Source organism: Carya illinoinensis, chromosome 14 (genome assembly GCF_018687715.1).
Source record: "Carya illinoinensis cultivar Pawnee chromosome 14, C.illinoinensisPawnee_v1, whole genome shotgun sequence".
In the NCBI taxonomy this organism is placed as follows: Eukaryota; Viridiplantae; Streptophyta; class Magnoliopsida; order Fagales; family Juglandaceae; genus Carya; species Carya illinoinensis.
The window spans coordinates 9626000-9650024 of record NC_056765.1 but is presented as its reverse complement, the minus strand read 5'-3'; the positions used below and the strand labels follow the sequence as shown (position 1 = coordinate 9650024).

The 24025-nt window shown below is 36.3% G+C and overlaps 1 protein-coding gene and 1 long non-coding RNA gene across 7 annotated transcripts; both read right to left on the bottom strand.

Moving 5' to 3' along the window:
- Window positions 1-536: 536 nt before the first annotated feature.
- LOC122294224 (protein NRT1/ PTR FAMILY 8.2-like) lies at window positions 537-5134 on the bottom strand. Of its 6 annotated transcripts, none has more exons than XM_043102796.1 (5): window positions 4926-5134; window positions 3403-4487; window positions 3107-3324; window positions 2164-2717; window positions 537-1615 (listed from the first exon to the last, which is right to left on the bottom strand). In XM_043102796.1, exons 2-5 carry the CDS (start codon window positions 3509-3511, stop codon window positions 781-783), a joined length of 1716 nt encoding a protein of 571 aa, XP_042958730.1. In that variant the 5' UTR covers window positions 3512-4487; window positions 4926-5134; the 3' UTR covers window positions 537-780. The 6 variants fall into 6 exon arrangements, with proteins under 6 accessions (XP_042958730.1, XP_042958732.1, XP_042958728.1 ...); XM_043102798.1 differs by having other exon boundaries at window positions 3403-3593; XM_043102794.1 differs by having other exon boundaries at window positions 3403-3604; window positions 4926-5133.
- A 9639-nt stretch (window positions 5135-14773) lies between these two features.
- Window positions 14774-16627, bottom strand: LOC122293374. The gene is made up of 4 exons (XR_006237256.1): window positions 16351-16627; window positions 15327-15387; window positions 15150-15242; window positions 14774-15072 (listed from the first exon to the last, which is right to left on the bottom strand). It is a non-coding gene; the product is annotated as an uncharacterized LOC122293374 (long non-coding RNA).
- Between the last annotated feature and the right edge of the window lie 7398 nt (window positions 16628-24025).

Sequence of the window (24025 nt, the reverse complement as noted above, 5' to 3'; positions counted from 1 at the left end):
TTTACATTAAAATAGTTAAAATGAAGAAGCTCTACACATGAGTTATAGTATCACCAAAATTTCCTGTAAATTTAGAGATAGACTGTTCATCTTCAAGAAAATTATTTTACTCTAAAAATATGCACCAATTACATATTGAGATATTGCCCATGCCCATTTTCTTGCTATTCGGTTGGACCTTTCACATTGAGATGGTGGATAAAATATTGGGTTTTTAATTTATTAAAATATTAATTAACATATAGTTAGTGTAGTTTCAAAATATGAAAAATAAAAATAAAAATATTATTATTAAAAAATAATATTATATTATTATTTTGACTAATTCAATGTGGGGTCATATCTTTGAATGATTTTGGTTTTATGCAAAATATGTACTTTTAGTTAAATTTTAGAGACGACTTTGATGAAACCAATGCTTAGGTCTTACTACAATAACTGAGCAACTTGTTCAAAAGGCATAGCAAGAAACGAGCAATTCGTTGCCTGTAATTTGAAGTGCTTTGTCATCAAGGGAAAGCATGTTGGTTAGAAGCTTAAGAGAAAATGCTGACAATCATTGAGGCTGCAGTAAATGTTCAGATATAGTTATTGTGGTACATTGATTTATGAAGCGAGAAACATTTGCTTAATCTATTCGCTTCATTTTTGCTTTTTCTGATGAAAGAAAACATAAGATTGTTATGCTTGAATATACTTCCAACTGTGTTGCATGGATAAGGAGATGATACTCATAAAGCTGATTGTATATACAACTGTTTGGACAACCAGAGTATCCGATCACTGGAGAGTTCCTGCTGTCCTTTTGTATGTGTACCATTTTGAAATGAAGATAAAAGCTATCAAGTTCAGCCCACTCAGCACAGCCAAGAGCCAAAAGAAGTATTGGAGATGACCATAATTCAAATTATCTGGTATCCATCCAAGCTTTCCGTTTTTAGTACTCACTGTGGTAACAATGGTTACAAGCAAAGAACTCAAGTAGCTCCCCAGAGCATTAGTGGTCAATGAGAGAGCAGAGGACAGGCTCCTCATGGCATCAGGTGCTTGTTCGTAAAAGAATTCCAACTGTCCAATGAAGGTGAAAACTTCTGCACAACCTATGAGGAAATACTGAGGAACTTGCCAAAATATGGACATGGGGATGTACTTAAGTTCGTAGTAGTCGTGTCTTCTAACCATTTGAAGCCGAACAAGCTCCAAAACTGCTGCACATATCATGGAGAAGATGGATATGAAGAGGCCAATGCCCATTCTCTGGAGCTGAGTTAGGCCAGTTTTGTGACCAGTGTATTTCCTAGCTAATGGGATAATAATTCGATCATAGATTGGGACCCAAAAAATGACACTAAGGGTGTCGAAGATTGACAGAGATGCAGATGGGATTTTGAAGCTTGAGGAGCCAACATGAGGATCCATGGTCTCACCTTGCAACACGAATAAGGAGCTCATTTGACTGTAGACAGTGGAGAACATGATACCTGTGGCCCATATCGGCAGCAGCCGTATAATAGCTTTCAGCTCCTCAACTTGAGTTACTGTGCAAAGTGTCCATGGATTTGGTGAGGCCTTTATGTGATCTTTTTGTACCTCAACTGCCGCTTTGTCAAAGAAACTGAAGAATACAACATTGGACAAGGATATAGACTAACATTCAGGGAAAGCTGACAAAAATGATCAGAACTGAACCCACCCAACTAAAGAAAAAAGACTGTTTCTTACATTTGTCCAAAAGCATCGTGGGCTATTATATATAGTTTTATTTATTTATTTTTTTTTCAAGGATTCGGGTTGTAATGTGGGTAACTTTGTACAATTTAGGGATATGAAATCCTAACATATCATTTCTAATTTTATGGGATGTTATTGTGACTTTGAACCACAAATGATTACATAATAGATATTGAAATTGGGATTCTCATGCTATCAGCTTTCTTTCTTGAAGATATAATTAAAAGCTCCGGGATATTCATTAAAAGATGTTGCTTGATTCGGCTAATGAATTAAGATTAAAATCCTGTTAACCTAAAGGGATAAGCAGATTTTGCTCCCAAGTTTTGCTGATCGAGGTGGACTAGAGGTCTTTCTACAGGCCATGAAAGTGCAGAGAACTAATTCCTTTATCCTTTTCTTATTAGCTCTCATTGACAAGTAGAAACTAACCTGAGATCTTTTGTGTGATCAAGCTTGCGGCTTCCTGTGATGGTTGATTCTGCATCTGCAGTCTCATACAAGAGGGACTTGTCAGCAGGTACCTCAACTTTGCGTTTTCTGAACGATGCCACCACCACCTGACAGATGCGTGTCAGAGGGCTACCGCCAGGTTTCTGGTTCCTATACAATCGAGTACCTGAAAAGAAACTCAATACAGCGATTGCCATTGCCACTGCTGGGATGCCAAAGCCCCATCCCCAACCCACATGGTCTTGTATATAGACCAGCACAGAAGAAGCAATGAGAGCACCGATATTGATCGAAAAATAGAACCAATTGAAGAAAGAACCTTTACTTTTCTTCTCAACCTCATCATTATCATCAAATTGATCAGCTCCATAAGATGAGACACAAGGCTTAATCCCACCAGTGCCCAGTGCAATCAGGTAAAGTGCCACAAAACACACTGCAGTTTGTGCATCTGTTGCATGACAATTATCTTTTCCATAACATGTTGGCTTTAGCCCAGGGACTGATGCTGAGAGTGTCAAAAGCGTCATTCCCTGGGTAAATTACAAACAGATTTCATCACTTGATGTGCAAGAACATGCAACTCATAGATGAGCTTTTCTGGAAACTGAGGTCAAACATGTGGGGAATCTGAATTATGTATTACTAGTCACCCAAATCATGGATGACATGGCTCAAAAGGAGCAAAAATTTTGCTTCAAAAATATCACATAAATGAACGTAGACGAATGCTATAGATGAAAGAAGGCGTAGTGTTCCTGATCTTAAAAACTCTATGACAGAATTGTGTTTAGAAGTGTAATGCAGGAAGAACAAATCTATCGATTTCCTTTTTAATTGGCCATTTGTATGTGCCTCTACCAGTTTGACTCTCGGCTGCATGAACTACTGTGCTTAAGACTTTCATGTGAACCAAACTTACAATAACGTAGATAATGGAGAAATAGGCGATAGTCCGATATCTTCCAAGATAGGCATCAGCAAGAAATGCCCCAATCAAAGGGGTGAGATAGCATGTTCCGCCCCAATTCAAGTTGTTCCTAGCGGCAGTAGCGTTGTGCTGATGGAGTTGCTTCTTAAAATAAAGCACAAGGTTGGAGCTCATCCCATAGTAAGCCAATCGTTCACAACATTCATTTCCTGTTGATGAAAGCTGAAATTGATGAACATCTTATTTCCATCATGAGTTCCCACTAGTTGTGTTAGGAGATGGATTACCTAGAATGTAGGGGCAGGCCTTCCAGGTTCCAGTTTTTCTTCTTTCAGCCGGATTTCCAAGGTGATCTACTGTCCCATCTTTAGTATATTTATCATCATCTTCTGCCATGATTTTTCAGAACTTTCTTGTGTTTGCTTGTTCTTTCCAAGGGATTTGGTAAAAACTGATCAACCCAGACCTTGGATTTGAGCTAGAAGTGCACTAAACAACAACCATGAAATGCATTAATTTTCTTCACAAAAATGATAAGTTGTACAGCTTTTGTGGCTTATTAGGCTCACTTCAACAAAATTTTCTGCTTAACCATTGCACTCTGATGCATAGGCACAATTCTGCTTAGAAGGAAAGGAAGTTTGAAGCTTTTTAAGAATTTTAATTCTGACTTTTCTTGGCTTACTTGGATTCCAGAAATTTACCAAGAAACCCTTTTCACAAACTATGCAATAATGTGAGGCTAATCACAAAGATTAAGAATATACAGAGGCAAGAGATGAAACATAGACGGTGTTAGGCAGATTAAAATCCTAGAAATATGAATGTCTTAGGACATCAGCTTCACCCAAAACCTTGAAGTAAACGTGGTTTTAGCCAGTTATTTCTCACAACTTATTTCCTTCTTTCTTACTTATTTTCTCTGAACATGTTATATCAACCACTCGCTTACCAGGATTCAGGATCAGCTTGTACACTCCAAAGATGCTATTGGAAATTATTGACGAAATTTTCCAACATGGAAACAAAGATTATTCATTTACTTTTTCTTGAATTTGGGAGCAGAAGTTCAACAATGAAGCACATACAGTACTCACACAGACGAGAATATACTAGGATAAGGGGGAACCAAACCTGGGACTTCACAGTTCATTACATTTATCCAGAAGAGCAGTAGATGCCCCAAGACTAAGAGCAGAACAAGTGCTGTAGAGAGAGAGAGAGTGCCCAGAAACTCAACACACCAAAAACACTACAATTCAGGATGACAGTCAAAGCCAGGTGATGTATATGGAGTCATGAACAAAGTATATCTATAATCTATGATACTTGGTTCTTTTTTCCTCTGGCTACCGTCCTTGGAATCTTCGACCTTGGGGATAGCAATAAAGGCAGAATATCACCAAGCCAATCAAAGATGACTTTAAAATAGTGCTCTGATCCAGCAGACTAGTATATACCATTAGAAAGAGCATGTTACTTTTGAGCCCTTTGACATTTCTATGATAATAATGAGAGATATTGAAACGGAACTAGAACTCAAGAGAGTTTGGTGTGCAGTGACTACCGAGTGTGATCAAGAATATGGAATGCCAAAAAAAATTTCCCACTTCAGTAAAAGTAGCCGAAATCTGATTGTCATCAACACATCATTTTTCTCTGATTAGAAAATAAAGATAGGGCGAGTCAACATTAACTGCTATTTTCTCTTCTTTTTTGGGGTCCAAAGCTCTTACCACCATTAAATCAGTGACTATTACCATATATTATATATGCTTCATATCATTGAATGGATGAATATAATTCTTACCTTATTTATGTATAACGATGGAAGAACACACCGGACATAGTGAAGTTTGTGAGTGAGAATTCGAATGAAAAATAAGGCTTCTCAAGCAGTTTCAATCCTAAGAAGTAATTATAAGTTCTTTCAATGGAAGAATTAGGGAGGATGGGGTTGCAATGGATGGACAACTGAGGACGTTGAGTTCAAGGGGTCCCTCTCATCCTTAGCTGTATGCATGCTTTTACGAATCCCCCGCCCCCAAAAGGACAAAACTCAACATGGACACCTTCTTTCGCTATATTTAATTGCTCTCGTTTATTTAAATAAAAAAATACTACTATACTACCTGAGTTTACCTTTCATTTTTACCGTTTATATATTTATTTTTTTAATTTTTATTCTTTATTTAATAATTAAGAAACTAACTTTTAGTATATTTATATATTTATTTATTAAACTTGTACATTCCTAAAGAATAAGTACACTGTTTATCATTTATAATATATGATTTTATCTCGTTGACGTTAGGTCCAACAATTTTGGCAAAGGTCGATACATTACATTAAATAATTATGTAATAAGAAATGATATTTATAATTTTAGGGTGTATAAGTCTTGTTCTTTCTCTTTAAAAAAATAGATAAATATGAGATTTACATAAAAAAAATTATTTTTTCAATAATAAATTTCACTTTTTTTAAAAAAATTGTGTGAGATTTGCATATTTTAAGACTGTATCTATTAGTATTATTCGTATATAATTTAAATGAATAATGATATTTATACAACTATTTTACAATAATTTTGCAAATAATTAATATCGTAGTGTCACTTTATTAAAAATACTATTTATTTTTATTCGACGTTGAAATTTTACATAATTGTGTACCATTTAGAATAAATTTGTATGCGATTAAATTTGAAATTATTTCAAGGTATTATTCTTCAGTGTGAGCAAACATATTTGAAGGGACTCTACGAGCTTGCGTGGGCGAGTGTGGAAAGAAGAAAAATGCCCGCTTACGTACGTTGAATTCTTGGACCAAATGACAAAAAGAAAAGGAGCGGAACTTGTTTTCAGTTGGACTTCGATGCATTATTCGTAGTCTGAACCATGAAGTGTCTTCGACTATTAAAACAAAGACCGTTGGACAAAATGGGATGTGGAGAAAGACAGCCCGCTACTAGTGCTTGTCCCTCTGCATCAATCTCCATCTTGCCAATTGGCAAACTCCAAAAATAATTCACATTATTTCACACCACATGTCACGATAAGTTTACCGTTGTTATTGGTTATTGAATTAAACTCAATTAATTGTAAATTAATTATTAATGAGATCTATTATTTTTTTAATTTTTTATAAAAAATTAAACTCATCTTAACTTATTTTATATATTTTAACTTAAAAAGTTAAACTTATTTCAATCTAAAAAAGTTAAACTCATCTCAATTGGACTTATAAAATATTATTATTTACAACACAACTCAACTCATCTCAACATCCAAACGTAGTCAGGTTTCAAGTGAGAAAGAGAGACACAAAAGATTCAACGTCCTTGGTGATTAAGAAGAGTGTTGCTAGGGTGCTGCCCAGTAGTGACCGCTCGACGTGCTCCTTAGACAAAACTCACATTTTTAATTTTTTTCATATTTTTTTAACTTTTAAATATTTTTTAAAAAATAAAAAAAAAATATCAATACACTAATAATCACTTCCTTAATTAGTAAAAAAAAATTAAATATATTAACAATAAAATGAGGAAACAAAATAGAGGAACAAAGTAGCATTATTTGATTACGAATGACACAAAAATAGATCCTGGCAACATCCAAGATTATTTACAAATGAGAAATTCTACTCCTAATCCGGTTTGCAGATCACACACCACATGAATGTGATGTGGCAAACTTGGTCTAACTTAAATCTAGTTCTCTAATCAAAATCGAATGCCTATCTCTCCCTTTTGAATTTGAATCCCTCTCCTCCCTTTCTCTCCCCTCACCAAATACCTCTCCCCTGTCTATGACTCTCCCTCCCTCTATGTTAGTTGCCGCATGATTGTAGGGTTGGTTTGAAGGCAGATTAGGTCTGAAAGCAAACTAGGGTTTTTGAAGTTATATATATATATATATATATATTAAGGGTCATTATTTGTATTGTGAGGGGTACAATTCTATTTTTGCACTAGGTCATGGGCTGAGTTTGGTTATTCCAAGACTTAGTCAATTAGTTGGTTATTTAGTTTGAAGTCATGTTGGGCCACGTCTATTAATACGTGGGTAGTTGTTTTGGGTCATTAGGGTCAGTGTGGTTCATGACTTGTAATGGGCTACGAGTCAATTAATTTCTTTTTGAGTCCCTGCATTTAAATTCAACAACAACAATAATGAAGGTAGCTTTCAATCTATTTTATAAAATGAGAGTATGGAAATATTCTGGCCCCTCGAATTGCCAGAGTTGTGAGTTATTACAAATATTACTTTGGGAACACTTAACAGTGGTCTTAGAGTCACGTTCCTGCGACATAGCGGAGGGAACCAAACATGCCTAAATCGTTGAAGCTATCGCATCATTGAAATGGGAGAATGTGTACCTACAAGAAGAACAGGAGAAACATAAAGACGTATTAGAAACTATGCTGCAACAATTAAATAACTTGGTTTCTAGTTATGAACAACTAGCTGTGATGGCAGGGAACCACAATTCAGGTGAAGGATCTTCTAATCAGTAAACAAAGGTTAGTACCAATCCTTTATTTGAGGGGAATGTGGGTATACATGCCAGATCTCTTATATTAGAATTTCCAAGGTTTGATGGGGCTGAACCAGCTGAGTGGGTTTTAAAGGAAAACCAGTTTTTTTCATATTATGATACCCCAAATGACCAAAGGCTTCAAATAGCCTTATTTCACATGGAGGGTAAAGCCCTCTCATGGTATTGTTGGCTCATGGAGTCGAGCCAAATTCACACTTGGGATGAGTTTGTCACAGCCCTAAGGGTAAGGTTTGGACGCTCAGCATATGAGGATCTTGTGGGATAATTCACTAAGTTAAGGCAAACCAGCATAATAGAAGACTACAAAACTAAGTTTGAAGAACTGTCTAATCAAATAAAGAGGATAACAGAGGAGTTTTGGATAAGTACCTTCTTAAGTGGGTTGAGAGATGATCTTAGAGTTATAGTAACAATGTTTAAACCTCCCACATTATCTGCTGCTTTAAGTCTAGCCAGATTATAGGAAGAGGAAGTTATAAGGAGAACCCAAGGCGTTAGCACCTGAAATTACTCTACTTAGCCAACTCCAAATCAAGTTTTCAAATTACCAGCACCCCCACCTATCCTAAGACTTCCATCTCCACTACCAGACCCAATCAAAACTACCAAAACAATCTTAACAGATTCCCTAATTCCAACAGAAAACCAATATTACCCGTTAAAAGAATATCACCTGCACAAATGCAAGAAAGAAGGGAAAATGAACTTTGTTATTATTGTGATGAAAAGTTTCATTTGGGCTATAGATGTAACCAACCCAAACTCTTTTTAATGGAAGGAATGGAAGAGGATGAAGTAGCATAAGAAGAAACTGAAGGGTCTTTAGCCATAATCCAACCAGTAGGGGGGAAAGAAGGAGATGAGGAAAAAGGGGAGTTGCCAGGCATCTCATTGCATGCTGTGGCAGGGGCACTGACCCCTAAGACTATGACATTAATAGGGATCATCAATAAAACCAGTATGATAATCCTCATTGATACAGCGAGTACACATAGTTTCATGATTCAAATGTAGCAAGAAAAGCTCGACTGCCGGTGGAGGGAAGCCAACTGTCAATTCAATTGGCTAATGGAGCCAATATTCCTTACCTTGATTTATGTAGGGTTGTCCCATTCCTATTACAAAGTTTGCATACTACTTCAGATTTGTATTTGTTGATTCTAGGAGGCTGTGACATAGTGTTGGGCATAGACTAGTTAGGAGAACTGGGAACAGTAGTGTGAAACTTTATAGATTTGATTATGTCTTTTAATATTGAAAATGAGGCTATTACATTGAGAGGAATCCAGTTACCAAGCAGAATAGTGGAAAGATGATGAATATGTACAAGGGTTGAAGAAAAGTTCTGCCAGGACATTTGGCTCTAGTATTTAAAAAAGGGTCACATGGAGCCTCAAGAACCTGTTCCAGAAGGTGTATAGGGTATTATTGATAAGTTTAAGGGAGTTTTTAATGAGCCAAGTGGACTGCCCCCACCTAGGAGTCATGATCATAAGATATTGTTGCAACCTGGATCTAAACCTACTTGTGTAAGGCCTTATAAGTACCTTTATTATCAGAAAAAGGAAATTGAAAGGTTGGTAACAGAAATGTTAAAGAGTGTAATTATAAGAAGCAGCCAAAGTCCTTACTCTTCTCCAATTTTAATGGTAAGAAAAGCTGATGGGGTATGGCATATATGTGTGGGACCTACGCTCAGGGTACCATCAAAGTAGGATGAACCCTGAGAACATTCCCTGATTGCTTTTAGGACCCATGAGGGTCATTACAAGTTTTTGGTAATGTATTTTTACCTTACCAATGCTCCATCAATCTTTCAATGGTTGATGGATGAGGTGTTCTGGCCTTCTTTAAGAAAGTTTGTGTTGATTTTCTTCGATAATATTTTAATTTATAGTAAGTACTTTGCAAGAACATTTACAACATCTGCATACTATTTTGGAAGTTCTCCAATCTCACTAGGTTTTTGCAAAGGCTTCTAAGTGTCGTTTTGGGTGTAGGGCATATTATCTCAAAAGAAGGGGTTAAAGCAGATCCACAGAAGATTGAGGCAATGCAACGGTGGACAGTGCATAAGAATCTTAAGGCCCTGAGAGGGTTCCTAGGACTTACAGGCTACTATAGAAAGTTTGTTTAGGGGTATGGAAGTATTGCTATGCCACTCACAATATTGTTGAAAAAAGATGCCTTTTGTTGGACAAAGGAAGCTTTACAAGCTTTTAATAATCTAAAGAAAGTTATGGTGAGTCCCCCAGTGTTAAGATTACCAAATTTTATTAAAAATTTTAAATTTTTGAATGTGATGCATTAGGAGAAGGTCTAGGGGCAGTTTTAATGCAAGAGGGGCAACCCATTGCCTACTTAAGTCAAGCTTTGAAGCGAAAAAGTCTAACTTTATCTACTTATGAGAAGGAGTTGCTTGCCTTGGTAATGACAATTAGAAAATAGAGACACTATTTATTGGGCAAACTTTCAAGGTACGCACTGATCAACGTGCCTTGAAATATTTATTGGAGAGAAAAGTGGGGACTCCAGCCCATAGAAATTGGTATCAAAATTATTCGGGTATGATTTTGTGGTGGAATACAAAAGTGGAAAGACAAATACAATGGCAGATGCACTCTCAAGATTATTAAGTCCAGAAAGCCCAAACATAGAACTAGAAATAACCAAATTCCCATCCAATCCAGTCCCAACCACCAATCCACAAAACCAAAACCAGACCATAACCATGACCACCCAAACAATTAGTATGATGTAAGCTAAATGGATAGAAGAGTTAAGTAAATTTTACCACCAAGATCCCATGTTGCAAAAGCTAATTAGCCTCTACCATCAAGGGACCTTGGATTAAGCCTTATACCAATTCCACAATGATCTATTCTTTTACAAGGGTAGATTGCACTTGGGAATTCTCGTGCCCTTCCAGCAACAGATCTTGCAGCAATTCCATAATAGCCCATTAGGGGGTTACATGGGAGTACATAAAACATATGCAAGAATAAAGAGGGAATTTTTCTAGCCTGGTCAGTACAATAATGTTAGAGCCTTCATTAGGGAGTGTGATGCGTGTAAGAGAAATAAGGTTGAAACCCTCCACCCAGTAGGGTTGCTCCAACCCCTACCAGAAACCAATTGGGTGGACATTAGCATGGATTTCATCGAGGGACTGCCACCTTGAGGGGGGAAAACTGTTGTTATGGTGGTAGTTGACAGATTAAGCAAGTATGCCTATTTTATGTCACTTAACTATCCATACACAGCATTAACAGTGGCTAAACTCTTCATGGATAATGTATTCAAGTTACACGGGATGCCATATACACTTGTGAGTGACAGAGACCCCATTTTCACAAGCCAGTTTTGGATGGAAATAGCAAAACCCTAGAATGTTATTTAAGGTGTTTTTTTGGTGACAGACCTAGAGACTGGTCAAGGTGGCTATCAATGGCAGAATATGTCTACAACACATCAAGGCATAGTTCAATACAGATCTCACATACGAGGTTGTATAGGGGTAGCCCCCACCCCACTTGCTACCATACGGGCTAGGAATCTAGGATCTACCCATGTACAGGCAGTAGAGGCGGAGTTAAGGAGTAGGGATTTCATAGCCAAATTGATTCGAGAAAACTTGCAAGAATCACAAAACAAAATGAAGATATTCGCATATCAACACAAAACCAATAAAGAACTTCAAGAGGGAGAATGGGTTTACCTAAGGCTAAAACCCTATCGGCAAATGTCAGTAGTGATGAGGAAGAATCCGAAATTATCCCCCAATGTATTGTGGACCCTTCAAAAAGTGGGAAAAGTAGCATACATGTTAGATCTACCCCTCAAATCTCAAATCCATCCCACATTTCATGTATCATGCCTTAAGAGAAAACTTGGAGCACAAGTCCAACCGATACCACAGCTTCCACAAGTCACCCTAATTCCTAAATTAGAAATAGTGTTACAGCAACGACTTGCAAAAAGAGGGGAGCATGTCGAAGCTGAGCTTTTAATAAAATGGAAGGGTGCCATGCTGGAAGACGCAACGTGGGAAGATATAGAGGAGATGCAGCAGAGGTTCCCTGATCTTGTGGACAAGATCTTTTGAAAGAGGAGGCATTGTTAGGTGCCGCATGATTATAAGGTTGGTCTGAAGGCAGATTAGGGTTTTTGAAGTTATATACAGTAGGGGTCATTATTTGTATTGTAAGGGGTACAATTGTATTTCTTTACTAGGTCATGGGCTGGATTCGGTTATTCCAAAACTTAGTCAACTAGTTGGTTATTTTGTTTGAAGTCATGTTGGGCCACGTCTGTTAATACGTGGGTAGTTGTTTTGGGTCATTAGGGTCAGTGTGGTTCATGACCTGTAGGGGGCTATGAGTTAGTTAATTTCTTTCTAAGTCCATGTATTTAAATTCACCAACAACAACAATTAAAGTAACTTTGAATCTATTTTACAAAACGAGAGTGTGGAGGTATTTTGGCTCCTCGAATTGCCAGATTTGTGAGTTATTACAAATATTATTTTGGGAACACTTAACACTCTGAATCCATTTCCCTCGTGATGGACGTTTCATCTTCTCCCATCTTAGACCTTGCTCTCCCCATGGGTACCCAAATGCAAATTCTATATGAGAAACCTCTCTCCCCTACAAGATTGAAGAAGAATCCATCCAAAAGATTGAAAAATGTGATTCCGTCGATGCTTCCCCTTTGTGCCAACTGAAGAAGAACCCTAGGTTTCTAGCTTCACTTGTTAGAGGTTATTTCTCGTTTGTTGTCATTCAATATGATCACCAACTAGAACCCTAGATCTATATTATTGCATGATTGTAATAGTTCTTAGTTTCTTTTTTTTTTTGTTAGATTCGATTTATTAATCGTACTTTTACATATTTTTTTCTTGGTTTGATATATGTATGATGTTGTTAAGTGTGGTATTAGATCGTGTATTTTCTTTTCTGAAATATCTTGGGGATCTTTGATTTGGTTGAATATTGCTTTGTCTGCTTCTGGAAACACGTTGTTATATGATAAAGATAGAGTAGCACACTATCATTGGGTCTTAGTGTCCTTTAGGTTAGCCGTTTTCAGGTTGATTCGGGTGGAGCCAAATTTTGACGTTTCTAAAACAGTGCCTCATGCCTATGCTGCTCTATTTCAATTTTTCTCATTTAAGGAAAAACTGGAAAGCCTCATGCCTTGAGATCATAAAGGCTCATAATTAAAGCTATAATCTACACAAAAGAAGAAAAAAACTATCCATGCAAAAGAATTATCACCTGTTATTTCTGCTCCATCTCTCTGTTCCTTTACATCATTTAATTCATGTGCATCCTTCAAAAATTTAATCAAAGGTTTGATGCAATTGTTGGAAATTGTAGTATGACATGGGTGTTTATTTTCCTAAAGTGTTTTGTTCACATCTCTAATTGGCTTGCACTGTGATTCTCATGAAAGTGCAGCAAGTTTGGAAAGAGAAGCCAACATGTTTCCATAACTCTCTGGAGGGGAGGAATCTGATCATAGTAAAAGTGGAAATGAGAAAGAGGTAAACCATTTGTATTTATATTTTATTTGCAAGTGTTTTAAGGGGATTATCATTAGGTTTTCTTTGGTTACTCTTTTGTTGATAAGCATTTTTTTCTTTCTATGTTTACTCACATCAAATGAGTGCCAAATTTCAAAAGCCTACAAAAAAGGAAATCAGAAAAGATACTTCATCTTCCAAAGCAACTTCTTCTAAGAAGAAATCTAGAGATGGAGATGAAGATGGTACAAAAAAGAAAAAACAAAAAAAGAAAAAGGATCTGAATGCCCCCAAAGAGGCAATGACAAGTTTCATGTTCTTCTCACAAATGGAAAGAGAGGTGAGTTGGGTTTGATAACATTAAGCAAGTTCAAGAAATGTATACTTTTTTGCGTCCTTGACCATGTATCTATGCCCAATATTTTGTCAGAAGTTTCTCCCCCGTTTCCTTGATTGGCTAAATGGAGTATTGAATTCCACTTCTAGTTACTTATGCGACTTCATAAAAGTCGGAAGTTGGCTCGAAGAAAGAAAAAACACTACATTTTTTTAGAGGAATTTTCATCAATGATAAAACAGTCATCTACATTGTGCTTTATTTTCGTATGATTGACATTATTGAATACATCAGTTAGATTGGATTTCTGGTCTCAAAGAAGATGGCTTGAAGAGAATAAAGCACGAGATTTCTTTTTGGGTAAAATGTCACATTTCAAAAGCAATTCACACAACCAAATTCTACAAAAACTCTTCCTTACCACAATTATAAATCAGTTCTCTTATTACTTATGTTGCAATTCACTCTCTATTCCTCCTTGTTATTTCAAACCTCAAAAAAGAAAGAAGAAACACGATCGAAATCATAAGTTCAAATACGTATGCTAGTATAATCCTAAAAGAATATTAGTGAAATGACAAAGGTATGCACCATGCATGATCAAAACAAGGGAAGCTTAAACAAGAAATGCTAAATGTAAGGAAAAATCTAAAGCCTGACTGGCAAGATCTCAACTCCTTCTCAGCCTATAGATTTCTCTTGTGCCTAAAGAACCATGCACCACTGAACCTAAGGAACAAGAGCATATGAATATGGAATCAACCTTTTAATTCATAATTACAAATATGCCTTGGATGTTAATATTTGTAGTTGTGTCCATCATTGACACTAACAATCAGAACCGACAAAGAAATATATGCCAAAAGTACTTTAAAGAATACATCACAAGGCAAACACAACAATTTAAAGTAACCTATATAAAACGGCAGTAACTATGCTCGCATCCTGGCACAAATATTGACAACTTAAAGGCTTTATAGTGAATAAGAGAACTTTTGAGGAAGCTTATGCAAAAACAGGAATTCTCACCTTAACTTTTCACGGTTTAACAAAGCATTGAAGATTACATAAAAAATCCTATATCACCCAGAAATCATTTCCAACAAATCATTTGTCAGAATTACAATCACTAAGTATCATGATTTCTCTTGCCGATGTTTATCATGTTGTGGAAGCCACAAATCTGTACACTCTTTACAACCACAGCCACCAAAAGAAAGCCTCTAGATTTTCACAAAATACTTCAAGAAAGCCATCAAAATAGAATAATGATTTTCATACAAGTAGAACGCCCACAAATCTGTACATTTTTACAACCACAACCTTCAAAAGAAAGCCTCTGGATTTTCACAAAATACTTCAAGAAATTCATAAAAAAATAGAATAATGATTTCAACCACAACCTCACATCTTATCATTGCCTGATGGTGTTTGTTGGGTGGAATGTATGTTGAACTCGTGTAGACTCATCCGAATTACTTGATGGAGGGTAGGGCATCATTGGTCCAAAGGTGGCACCGATGGATGCTGTAGTTAGGCACGATGTTAAAACATCCCAAATGCATATAAGGAAAAAAAACTAAAAAAGTTTAAAAAGAATCTACCTGACTACCCCAAGTATATGTATATGGATTTGAATATGCATTTCGAGGTATGATAAATGGTGGGTAGTACGGGTTTCCAGGACCATAATATCCCTATAATACACAAATGAAAAATACATTAATTAAATGGCAATATTGGACACAATGATATTTTCAAATGACCAATATTTTTCATACCTGAGTCGGTGAAATCAACGTAGAAGGCGTAGGTGGCGTTTTATCCTCCTCTTTGTCCATCCTGCTATTTGAATTGAGTTTTTAGGACAAAGTTACCAAATAGAAAGGTATAAATCATTCCACAATTGAGCTAAAAGCATGGAAATTAAATTGTTACCCAACTCAAAAAAAAAAAAAAAAACAAAAAAGAAAAAACATGGTTACCCAATTCAAACTAATATTCTACATACGGCTTTGATCATTCAATTTTGGACTTGAATTTGTTCTATATTAGAGTTCTGATGTCACTATCTTCTTCACTGTAAACTTAATTATTTAACCAATATTATTGTTGCATTTCATGTTTGTGTCAAAATTGTTTTCCCCGAATTAGATATTACAATTAGATTAACCATTATTCGAAAAACTTGCAAGAATAGAATTGGGCTTGGGCAAGTAACATTCTATTCTCTTGATACATTTTTAAGCTCACCAAAAGGGAATCAATTGCAAAAGTTAACCCAAAAAATAATCACAACTCTCATGGGTGCCATTTTCTTCAAAAGTGGCCAAGGCCGGAGAAAATAAAAAGGGCACCGTTTAAGTGTTTGTCCCTATTTCCCAAAAGAGATCTCTCCTCCTTCCTCTCTGTGTTTCTCTTTCTCAAAAAATTAATTCTGCGTTCTCTCCCTCGACTCCCATTTCCCTAGATCCGATGACTCCTAATGGTAGCTCCTGTAAGTTGACAAAGTAAGTGCGTGGGGGTTTGGTTTGCAGTTTGATTGAAATTATCCCGAACGAAACAGAAGAAGAAATAGTCAAATAGAAATGAAAAGGAAAACTCTATCACAGCTTCAATCCCTTGAACGGCTGTACTCAGGTATTCTTACCATACCCGCCATTTCATTATCATAACCTCTCTCTCTCTTCTCATTTTTTGGTGCTTCTGTGATTTTCCTACTCTGAGATGTCTAATACTCCCAACATAATTTTTTTTTGACGCAGATGATAAGTGTCATACTAAAGAGGTAATGTAAGACTATACCAAGGCTTTGGGATTGGCATACAAGCAGGTCCAAGAATGGTTTGTTGAGAAGGGCAGGAGGATAAAAGAGAATGGATTTATTATACTATCTCATTCAGATTTGATTAAGAAACATCCTATTCTTAGTAGAAGGAATGGGTTTGGTAGCATTGCTGCTACAAAGGTTTCTAAAGGAGATCTCTTGATGCTTATGGCGGAGACTCCTGCATCTTTCATATGCAGGCGCCCATCTACGACGAAGAACAAGGGTGCAAAGAGAGAGAAACAAGCTTTTCTTCTTCAGAACCTAAGCCAAGCGAAACCCACATTTCATTTTTCTCTCATTAGTTCCTTTTTTGTTTTTAATATATCTGCTGACATGTAAGGCCCGACTGTCTGCCATTTACAATGGCTGACTACCCCAAGAAGAATTGTTACTATTTAGGGTGTTTAATTAAAAAAAAAAAACCATGTAAGCAGTTTCGTGTGGTGTATGTGGAAAGGAGGCAAATGAGCAAAACTACACAAAAAGCCAACTACCATTTCAATTTTCCATCTCTAGTTTTCTCGCAGCACCAAACGTATGAAAAATTAGCCAACTCTCCTTATTCTCTAAAAAAATTCAACTATATATTTAGTACTAGAAGGTCACTCACTAATATAGATTTGCACATTTTGAGTCATGATATAATTTGTCATACATGTAACTCCCTCTGAATCATAGAAAATGTTTAGGTAAAAAAAAAATAGTAAACTCTCTCGTTTGGGGTCAAATCAACAACCTATAATTTAGTTATAAGATAAAACTGAAAATCAAGCCAGTACTATTGGCCCCGGGATCTCAAAGACGCCAAGGAAGCCCTAGCAACTATAACCGCAAGTGCTATCACAAGGTTCCTATGGAAATCTGTAGTTTGTCGGTTTGGCATCCCGATGAGACTCATCTTGGAAATTGGATAACAGTTCAATTCTCTCCACTACTATGATTGGTGCACGAAATTACGAATAAAATTCAAATACTCTTCCCCAGGCCTCCCACAATGTAGACGTCAAGATAAAGTCTCTTGACTTGATTCCCCGACCCTCACGCCAATGAAGTTGAGTCCCTTGGCTCGCCAAGATGCAGAAGTCGGGATCAAGTCCCGACCCTAGCACAACTTGAGTCCCTGGACTCATTGTGATGCAAAAGTCGAGATCAAGTCCCTTGTCTTGACTCCCCGACCCTCGCACAGACCAAGTCGAGTCCCTTGACTCACCACAAAGTAGAAGTCAAGATCAAGTCTCTTGACTTGACTCCCTGACCCTTGCGCAAATGAACTCGAGTCTCTTGACTCACTATGAGGCAAAAGTCAGGACCAAGACCCTTGGCTTGACTCCCTAACCCTCGTGCAACTAAGTCCCTTGAATCTCCACGATGCAGAAGTTGGGATCAAGTCCCTTAACTTGACTCCCCAACCCTCACGCAACTCGAGTCGTTGGACTCGCTACGATGTAGGGATCGGGATCTAGTCCCCTAACTTGGCTTTGTGACCCTCACGCCAACGAAGTTGAGTTGCTGTGCTTGTCACGATGTAGAGTCGGGTTCTTGACTTGACTCCACGACTCTCGCCGAGCCAAGTCGAGTCCCTTGACTCGCCGCAATGCAGAAGTCAGGATCAAGTCCCTTGACTATCTGCGATGCAGAAGTTGAGATCGAGTCAAGGGACTTGATCCCCCTCCCCTAACTGCATATAAGCGAAGGCTAGTTCCCAGACCCATCGCAAAGACAACAACAAGGCACCCAGAGTTAGATACAAGACACCAAATGAAACGAAGGGCAAACAATGAACAAGCTCAGTAACATTCCACGCAAAAGCGAAAGTGTACGAGAGATTAAAAAAAAAAACATGACAAAAACATTCAAGAGCAAGGAGGCTTGTCACCAAAAACAATGCATCACGTCTTTTCCCAGGGACTTGGCAAAATGGAGGGCTCACCGATCAGGTGAGAGGGAAGCTAGGTCAAGGGTCCTCAGGTTGGTCCCAAGATTCTTCAACAAATGGTCTCTCAATTGATCGTGCCCCTCTTTATAAGCATAACCCCAAGCCATGTTACAAACTTCTTTGGCATGCGATGTCTACACCAACATATCTTCCAAGGATGTGCAGGTAGCTTCCCAACTGGATTTCTGAACTTGAATCTACAAGTGGTGGGATTAGATTTGTGTCACGGGCCAAAGTCAACTCAAACTCAAGGGAGCGGATACTTCTTCCACCTGATGTGAAGTGCAGACGAGAGCAAGGACACGCCAGCATTTAAAGCGACGACGTGGCCACTAAGGTGGTCACCCTCTAGGAAAATGGTGTTCAATACGACCTACAAACAACTGGGCCATAGTAAGGAGGGGACCACCACAACTGAGTATATAAGCCTATCTTATTCTTTGGAATCTTTGGAGATCTCTTTGGGGATCTCTTTGGACTCTCTCTTATTCTTCTGATCCCTCATTCCTTTTTCCTATCATCACACCCAACACTAACTTTGGCATCGGAGGTGTCGCACACACCCCTCAAGCCCCAACTGCTGTTGTTCCGTAGGGCACCACCACAAGAGGCGAGGAACGTGGCTGGTAAGAAACACACCGCCAACAATATGGACTCCATTGTATTAAATGTTAAAACCCATATTGCTTGTTGGTAGTATTTAATGCAATTAAGTACTCCACATGTTGTATTTGCTTTATCTAAATAGTAAACAATGCTTGAATGAGAAAATTGTCAGAAATCTCAATTTCGTGTTATGTCAACATAATTCTCTAATTTCAATTTGTTTTTTCAACTTGTAGGTGAATAGTTATCACTAATGAAACTTTAAAATCTGGCTCCAATGCTCACACCATTAATGTCATCCAAGACCTCTCTCAAGTTGCCCTTCAAGGCTTCAAAGGCTAAAAGACCTATGCTATAAACAGCACATACTAACTAACACAAATTCGGGCAAGACATACATGCTACAATCAACAATGTTGCTACACTTAATGAAGAGCTTTTCTTCAAGGTCGCTGGCCACCAAGACCAACTCACTGTCATTGAGGTTGATGTTGCGTACACAAAACCCTTGAAAACTGACAATAGCATTCTCATTGCACCAAGATAGACCATAGACGCCTTGCTAATCACTCATCTTGGAGTTGGTAATTACATGGTTGTAGCATCACCTTTCATGGATGCACCCATTGTTGTGGACAACACCACCGCCATTGCCACATTACACTATTCAAGCAGTAGTAGTACTCTAAAATCTACCGCCACAATCTCACCACCCGACCACCTCCCCAAAATGCATCCTAATCGCTGCTAACTTCATCAGCTTCCTCCAAAGCTTGAGCTCAAAGAAGTATCTTGCTCGAGTCCTTTCAAAGATTGATCATCTTGGCGTAAGCCCTTGCTCTACTTGCATGAATGGCAGCCTTACGTGTGGTGGCTAATATAAGCAATGGTATGTTTAGGATGCCCTCCATCTCACTACTTCAAGCTCATATCTTCAATATAAGTGGAGTTTTCACATATGATTTCCCTGGCGACCATCTAATGAAGTATAACTATATTGGTATGCAGCCCACGAACCTCTAAATCGAACATGATAATCCCAAAAACCATATTGGGGAAGCTAGTTGTTAAAAATGATAAGAAAAAGTAAAGCGAAAAATGAAATCAAACTGTTAAGAATATGATTAAAATAATAAAACCTATTTCTTCCAATCAACTTAAATTTTTGGAATAAGTTGTGATTTCATATAGTATCAGAACAGAGGTTTTAAGTTCAAACCTTGACTTTGCACTCTATCCCTTTTAATTAAATATTCCACATGTTGAGCCTATTCATTAAGGAGAGTCTAACCCATACATGAGGGAGAGTGTTAAAAAATATGATACAAATAATAAAATTTATATTTTCCCATTAACTTTATGGAGCAACACAATCTCTCTCTCTCTCTCTCTCTCTCTCTCTCTCTCTCTCTCTCTCTCTCTCTCTCTCTCTCTCTCTCTCTCTCTCTCTCTCTCTCTCTGTGCACGTGCGCGCGTGTTATACAGGTTGCCTCTATTTCAATCTCGTGGTCGTATACAATACAAACATATAACATATATGTGTGCGTGCATGTATAATCTCGACAATTTGCCAAAAAATATAGAAATAAAATTTAAAAACACAACTTAATTTCTGTTTTAGATTTTTGGCGACAATATTTAATAGAATAATATTCATCCATATTGTTTTTGTAAATATGAAATATTTAGAAATTATTTTTTTCGTAGAAACTATCAAGTGATTTTTTAGAATGTCATATTTTATTCTAATATTTAAACTAATTTATCAAATTTCATGTAAAATATATCTATTTTGGTGTCACATTAAGTATAGAATACTACAATTAAGACCTTTAATAAACTTTTCTTTGCTCAATGAAGTTTAGAGGATAAATCATCTCCACTATTTTTCATATTAATCATCAATCTGAAATGATTTTTCTAGTATTTTCACTTTGAATTTTATATTAAGAAACTTAATATTGTATAATAAAAAACTTTGGGGTCAATGCTAATAGTTTATTATTTCTCCTAGTCTTAGTTTTAATTTAATTTTAGTGTTGACACATCCTTGAAAATAGGTAATATATAGAAATTATACAAAATCTTGGGGTTATAGGAAAAAAAATTAAAGAGAGGCATTTCCATGTATAATGAAATTTTACAAAATTTTAGAAAGTATATGGGAATAAAGAAATTATAAATTTTTTTTTGGGGGGGGGGGGATTTCTATATACATGGAATTGTGAATAAAATTTAGGGACTATTTTAAAATTTGAAAAAATTTTGGGAGGCCACGACCCCTCTCAAGCTCTATATAGATTCGCCACTGTATTTAGCAAACTTTCTATTTGTTTTGAATAAGTATAAAATGAACTCTTTGTCTAACGTTCGCTCGAGCCAACTGTCGAGCTAACTTTCTACTTAAAGTTTGCTCGAGCTACCTATCCAACAAACTTTCTATTTCTTTTCACTCGAGTCCTAAATATTGAGGCTCCACAAAACCCAGCAAACCATCCCCTCCATCTACATGGATTCAATTTCTTTGAGGTTGGAAGGGGAGTAAGTAACTTTAACCCAAAGAATGATCCGAAGAAATTCAATCTTGTTGATCCACAGGAGAGAAACAGGATTGGAGTACCATCTGGGGGATGGACGCGGCTGTCAGATTCAGGACTAATAATCCAGGCACGTGTATATATATATATATATATCTTATTGTTTGGTGTGTTTCCCAGTTAAACCTCTCTGTTTGCAGATTTCTTAGTTTGATCCTGCGAAGTTTCGTTTGGTTTGGTTGGGTTTATGCATTGCCATTTGGAAGTAGTGCACACGACATGGGGCCGGGCTTAAGATGGCATTTGTGGTGGACAACAGCAAAGGCCCTTACGAGTCTCTTCTACCTCCTCCAACTGACCTTCCCAATAGTGCTAATAATAGATCGCCATGGTACCTCAATTCAAACCTGTTCATGGGCCTTCGCATCCATAAACAAATAATGATGATTGGGGACAACAAAACACATACCTAAAAGGAAGAAATTCTCAGCTAGATTATTGGAACGTTCACCAAGTTTTAATCTTGTTTATTCCTATCTATATTATACTCCTGAGACTTTTTCAGTACCGCTTGTAATTAATTAAGATAGTATAAAGAGTTGTGCATGTATCATTACTCAATCTTAATATTTTCTTTAGAAGTAATGCTACACATATAACCTTGTTAGACAACCTTATTTTAAATTGAGGGCATTTCTATAAAACGACAATACTTTTAAGTTATTTTACAAAAATACTCATCATTTAAGATACAATTGTGTAAAGAATTACGAAAATAGTGTATATGTATAATTTCCTATTAAGGCCTGGTTTAGATAGTGAAACCATCTTAACTCATCTCATCTTATTTAATTATTATAAATTTCTTAAACTTCCAAATAAAATACAATAAAAAAATTCATATTTTTCAAAATTTTTAAATTTTTAAATAAAAATAATATTTTAATAATATTTTATTTAATTTTTAATTTTTATCTTATTTCAACTCACTATTCGAATCAGACTTAAATTACTCCGTTATATTATCTGACTAGATCAAAATAACATGATGATGGATAAAAATCATCACATATGTACCCCATAATTTCAACCATAAGATTTTAATAAAAGGTAGGTAGATTGTAATTTATTTTTATAGTTTTAAAAGTGAGGTGGTTAAATACACAAAAAAAAATCTCATAAATTAAATGGATAAGTATAATGCGAAAGCCAACGTGAAGGAAATAAAAGCGTTCGAATATCTGCCCGTGAAAACGTACGCGTTGTCGGAAATGCACGCGTGCACGTGACTGGATGCACACAATGTCCGACAATTTGACCATTATTGGAAAGGAAAGGAGACAACGCGTAAAACGGCATCTTTCCATTAATGGAAACAACTAGTCTGGTGTGGGTGGCGTCCGCCCCCACACTTCTTTAATTCATTATTTTATTTTATTTTATTTAAAATACACTATTTTTATGTATGCATATGCCTCGTTATCATCTCCCATAACTCTCTCTTCCTCTCTCTGCCCCCACAAGGGTATCAAAGGCCAAGACGCACGTCTATTTCAACCAAAACAAAAGCCAAACTACAAATTATAGAATTCCATATAATATATTCTCAACTTTGATTTGAATGATTTTAATATTGAATAATGTTAAATATAATCGTATAATATATAAATTTTACACATTTTTTTTAAGATTAAGATATTAGAAAATAAACAATAATTTGATTCGTACACTGTGATGACGGATCATAATTCAAACTATTTTTTTATATAAAAAACGTAAGAAATATATATATTTATATATGTATGTGTGTGATTGGATTAGTTTGAATCCTCACACTTGGGATATATTCTCTAATTGGCTTTCTTATCTTTAAAGTTTCATCTAAAATTTAGTCAAAGGAGAGTTGTATAATAGAGCATATTAATACCCAATCAAATATATATAATCAACAGCTACAAAGAGCATTTGCTGATGTTACCTTCGGGTATCTTTAGGTCGAAGTTGCCACATCCAAACCATTTGCTGCATTTTATTTTTTTTAATGGAAGAGAGGGCCAACCACTTGCCCAATTTCTTGATATTTGTTTGCTATGTTTCTTTCTGAAAATCATGACTAAAGCAACTACTTCCAATAAGATTATTGTTCAAAGGCATGTTCAACAAAATAGAGTTATCCACGATTCCATTCTACATGGCGGTGCTACCTAATTATTTCATTTGATAGCTGTAATTTTCAATGTCAAGTAATTTCTTTTTACAATTTAAAAATAGATTAAGATATCATGCAAATAAGTCGTCATGAATGCTTATTTTTCTTGTAGTGTGTGTATATATATTGTGCTACTCAGACTGATAATTTAATCAATGAAGTAGACTTATAAGTGCAAATGAATTTTTTTATTTTTTTTCCTTTTCTTTTAATAATTTTTTATACATCTTTAAAAATTTTTTTAAAAAATAAATATTAATTCACTAATAGTTACTTTCTTAATTATTAAATAAAAAAATCAAAAATAAAAAATTTAATCAGTCACTTTTATCAGTTCAATTAATATTTTCCTATATATATTG

Bases quoted from the DNA above. Each gene is read 5' to 3' on its own strand.
- LOC122294224 (XM_043102796.1), bottom strand. From the start codon at position 3,511: ATGGCAGAAGATGATGATAAATATACTAAAGATGGGACAGTAGATCAC. The intron at 3,325-3,402 runs GTAATCCATCTC...TTTCATCAACAG, and splicing joins GGCCTGCCCCTACATTCTAG to GAAATGAATGTTGTGAACGA. The intron at 1,616-2,163 runs GTTAGTTTCTAC...TGTATTCTTCAG, and splicing joins GATCACACAAAAGATCTCAG to TTTCTTTGACAAAGCGGCAG.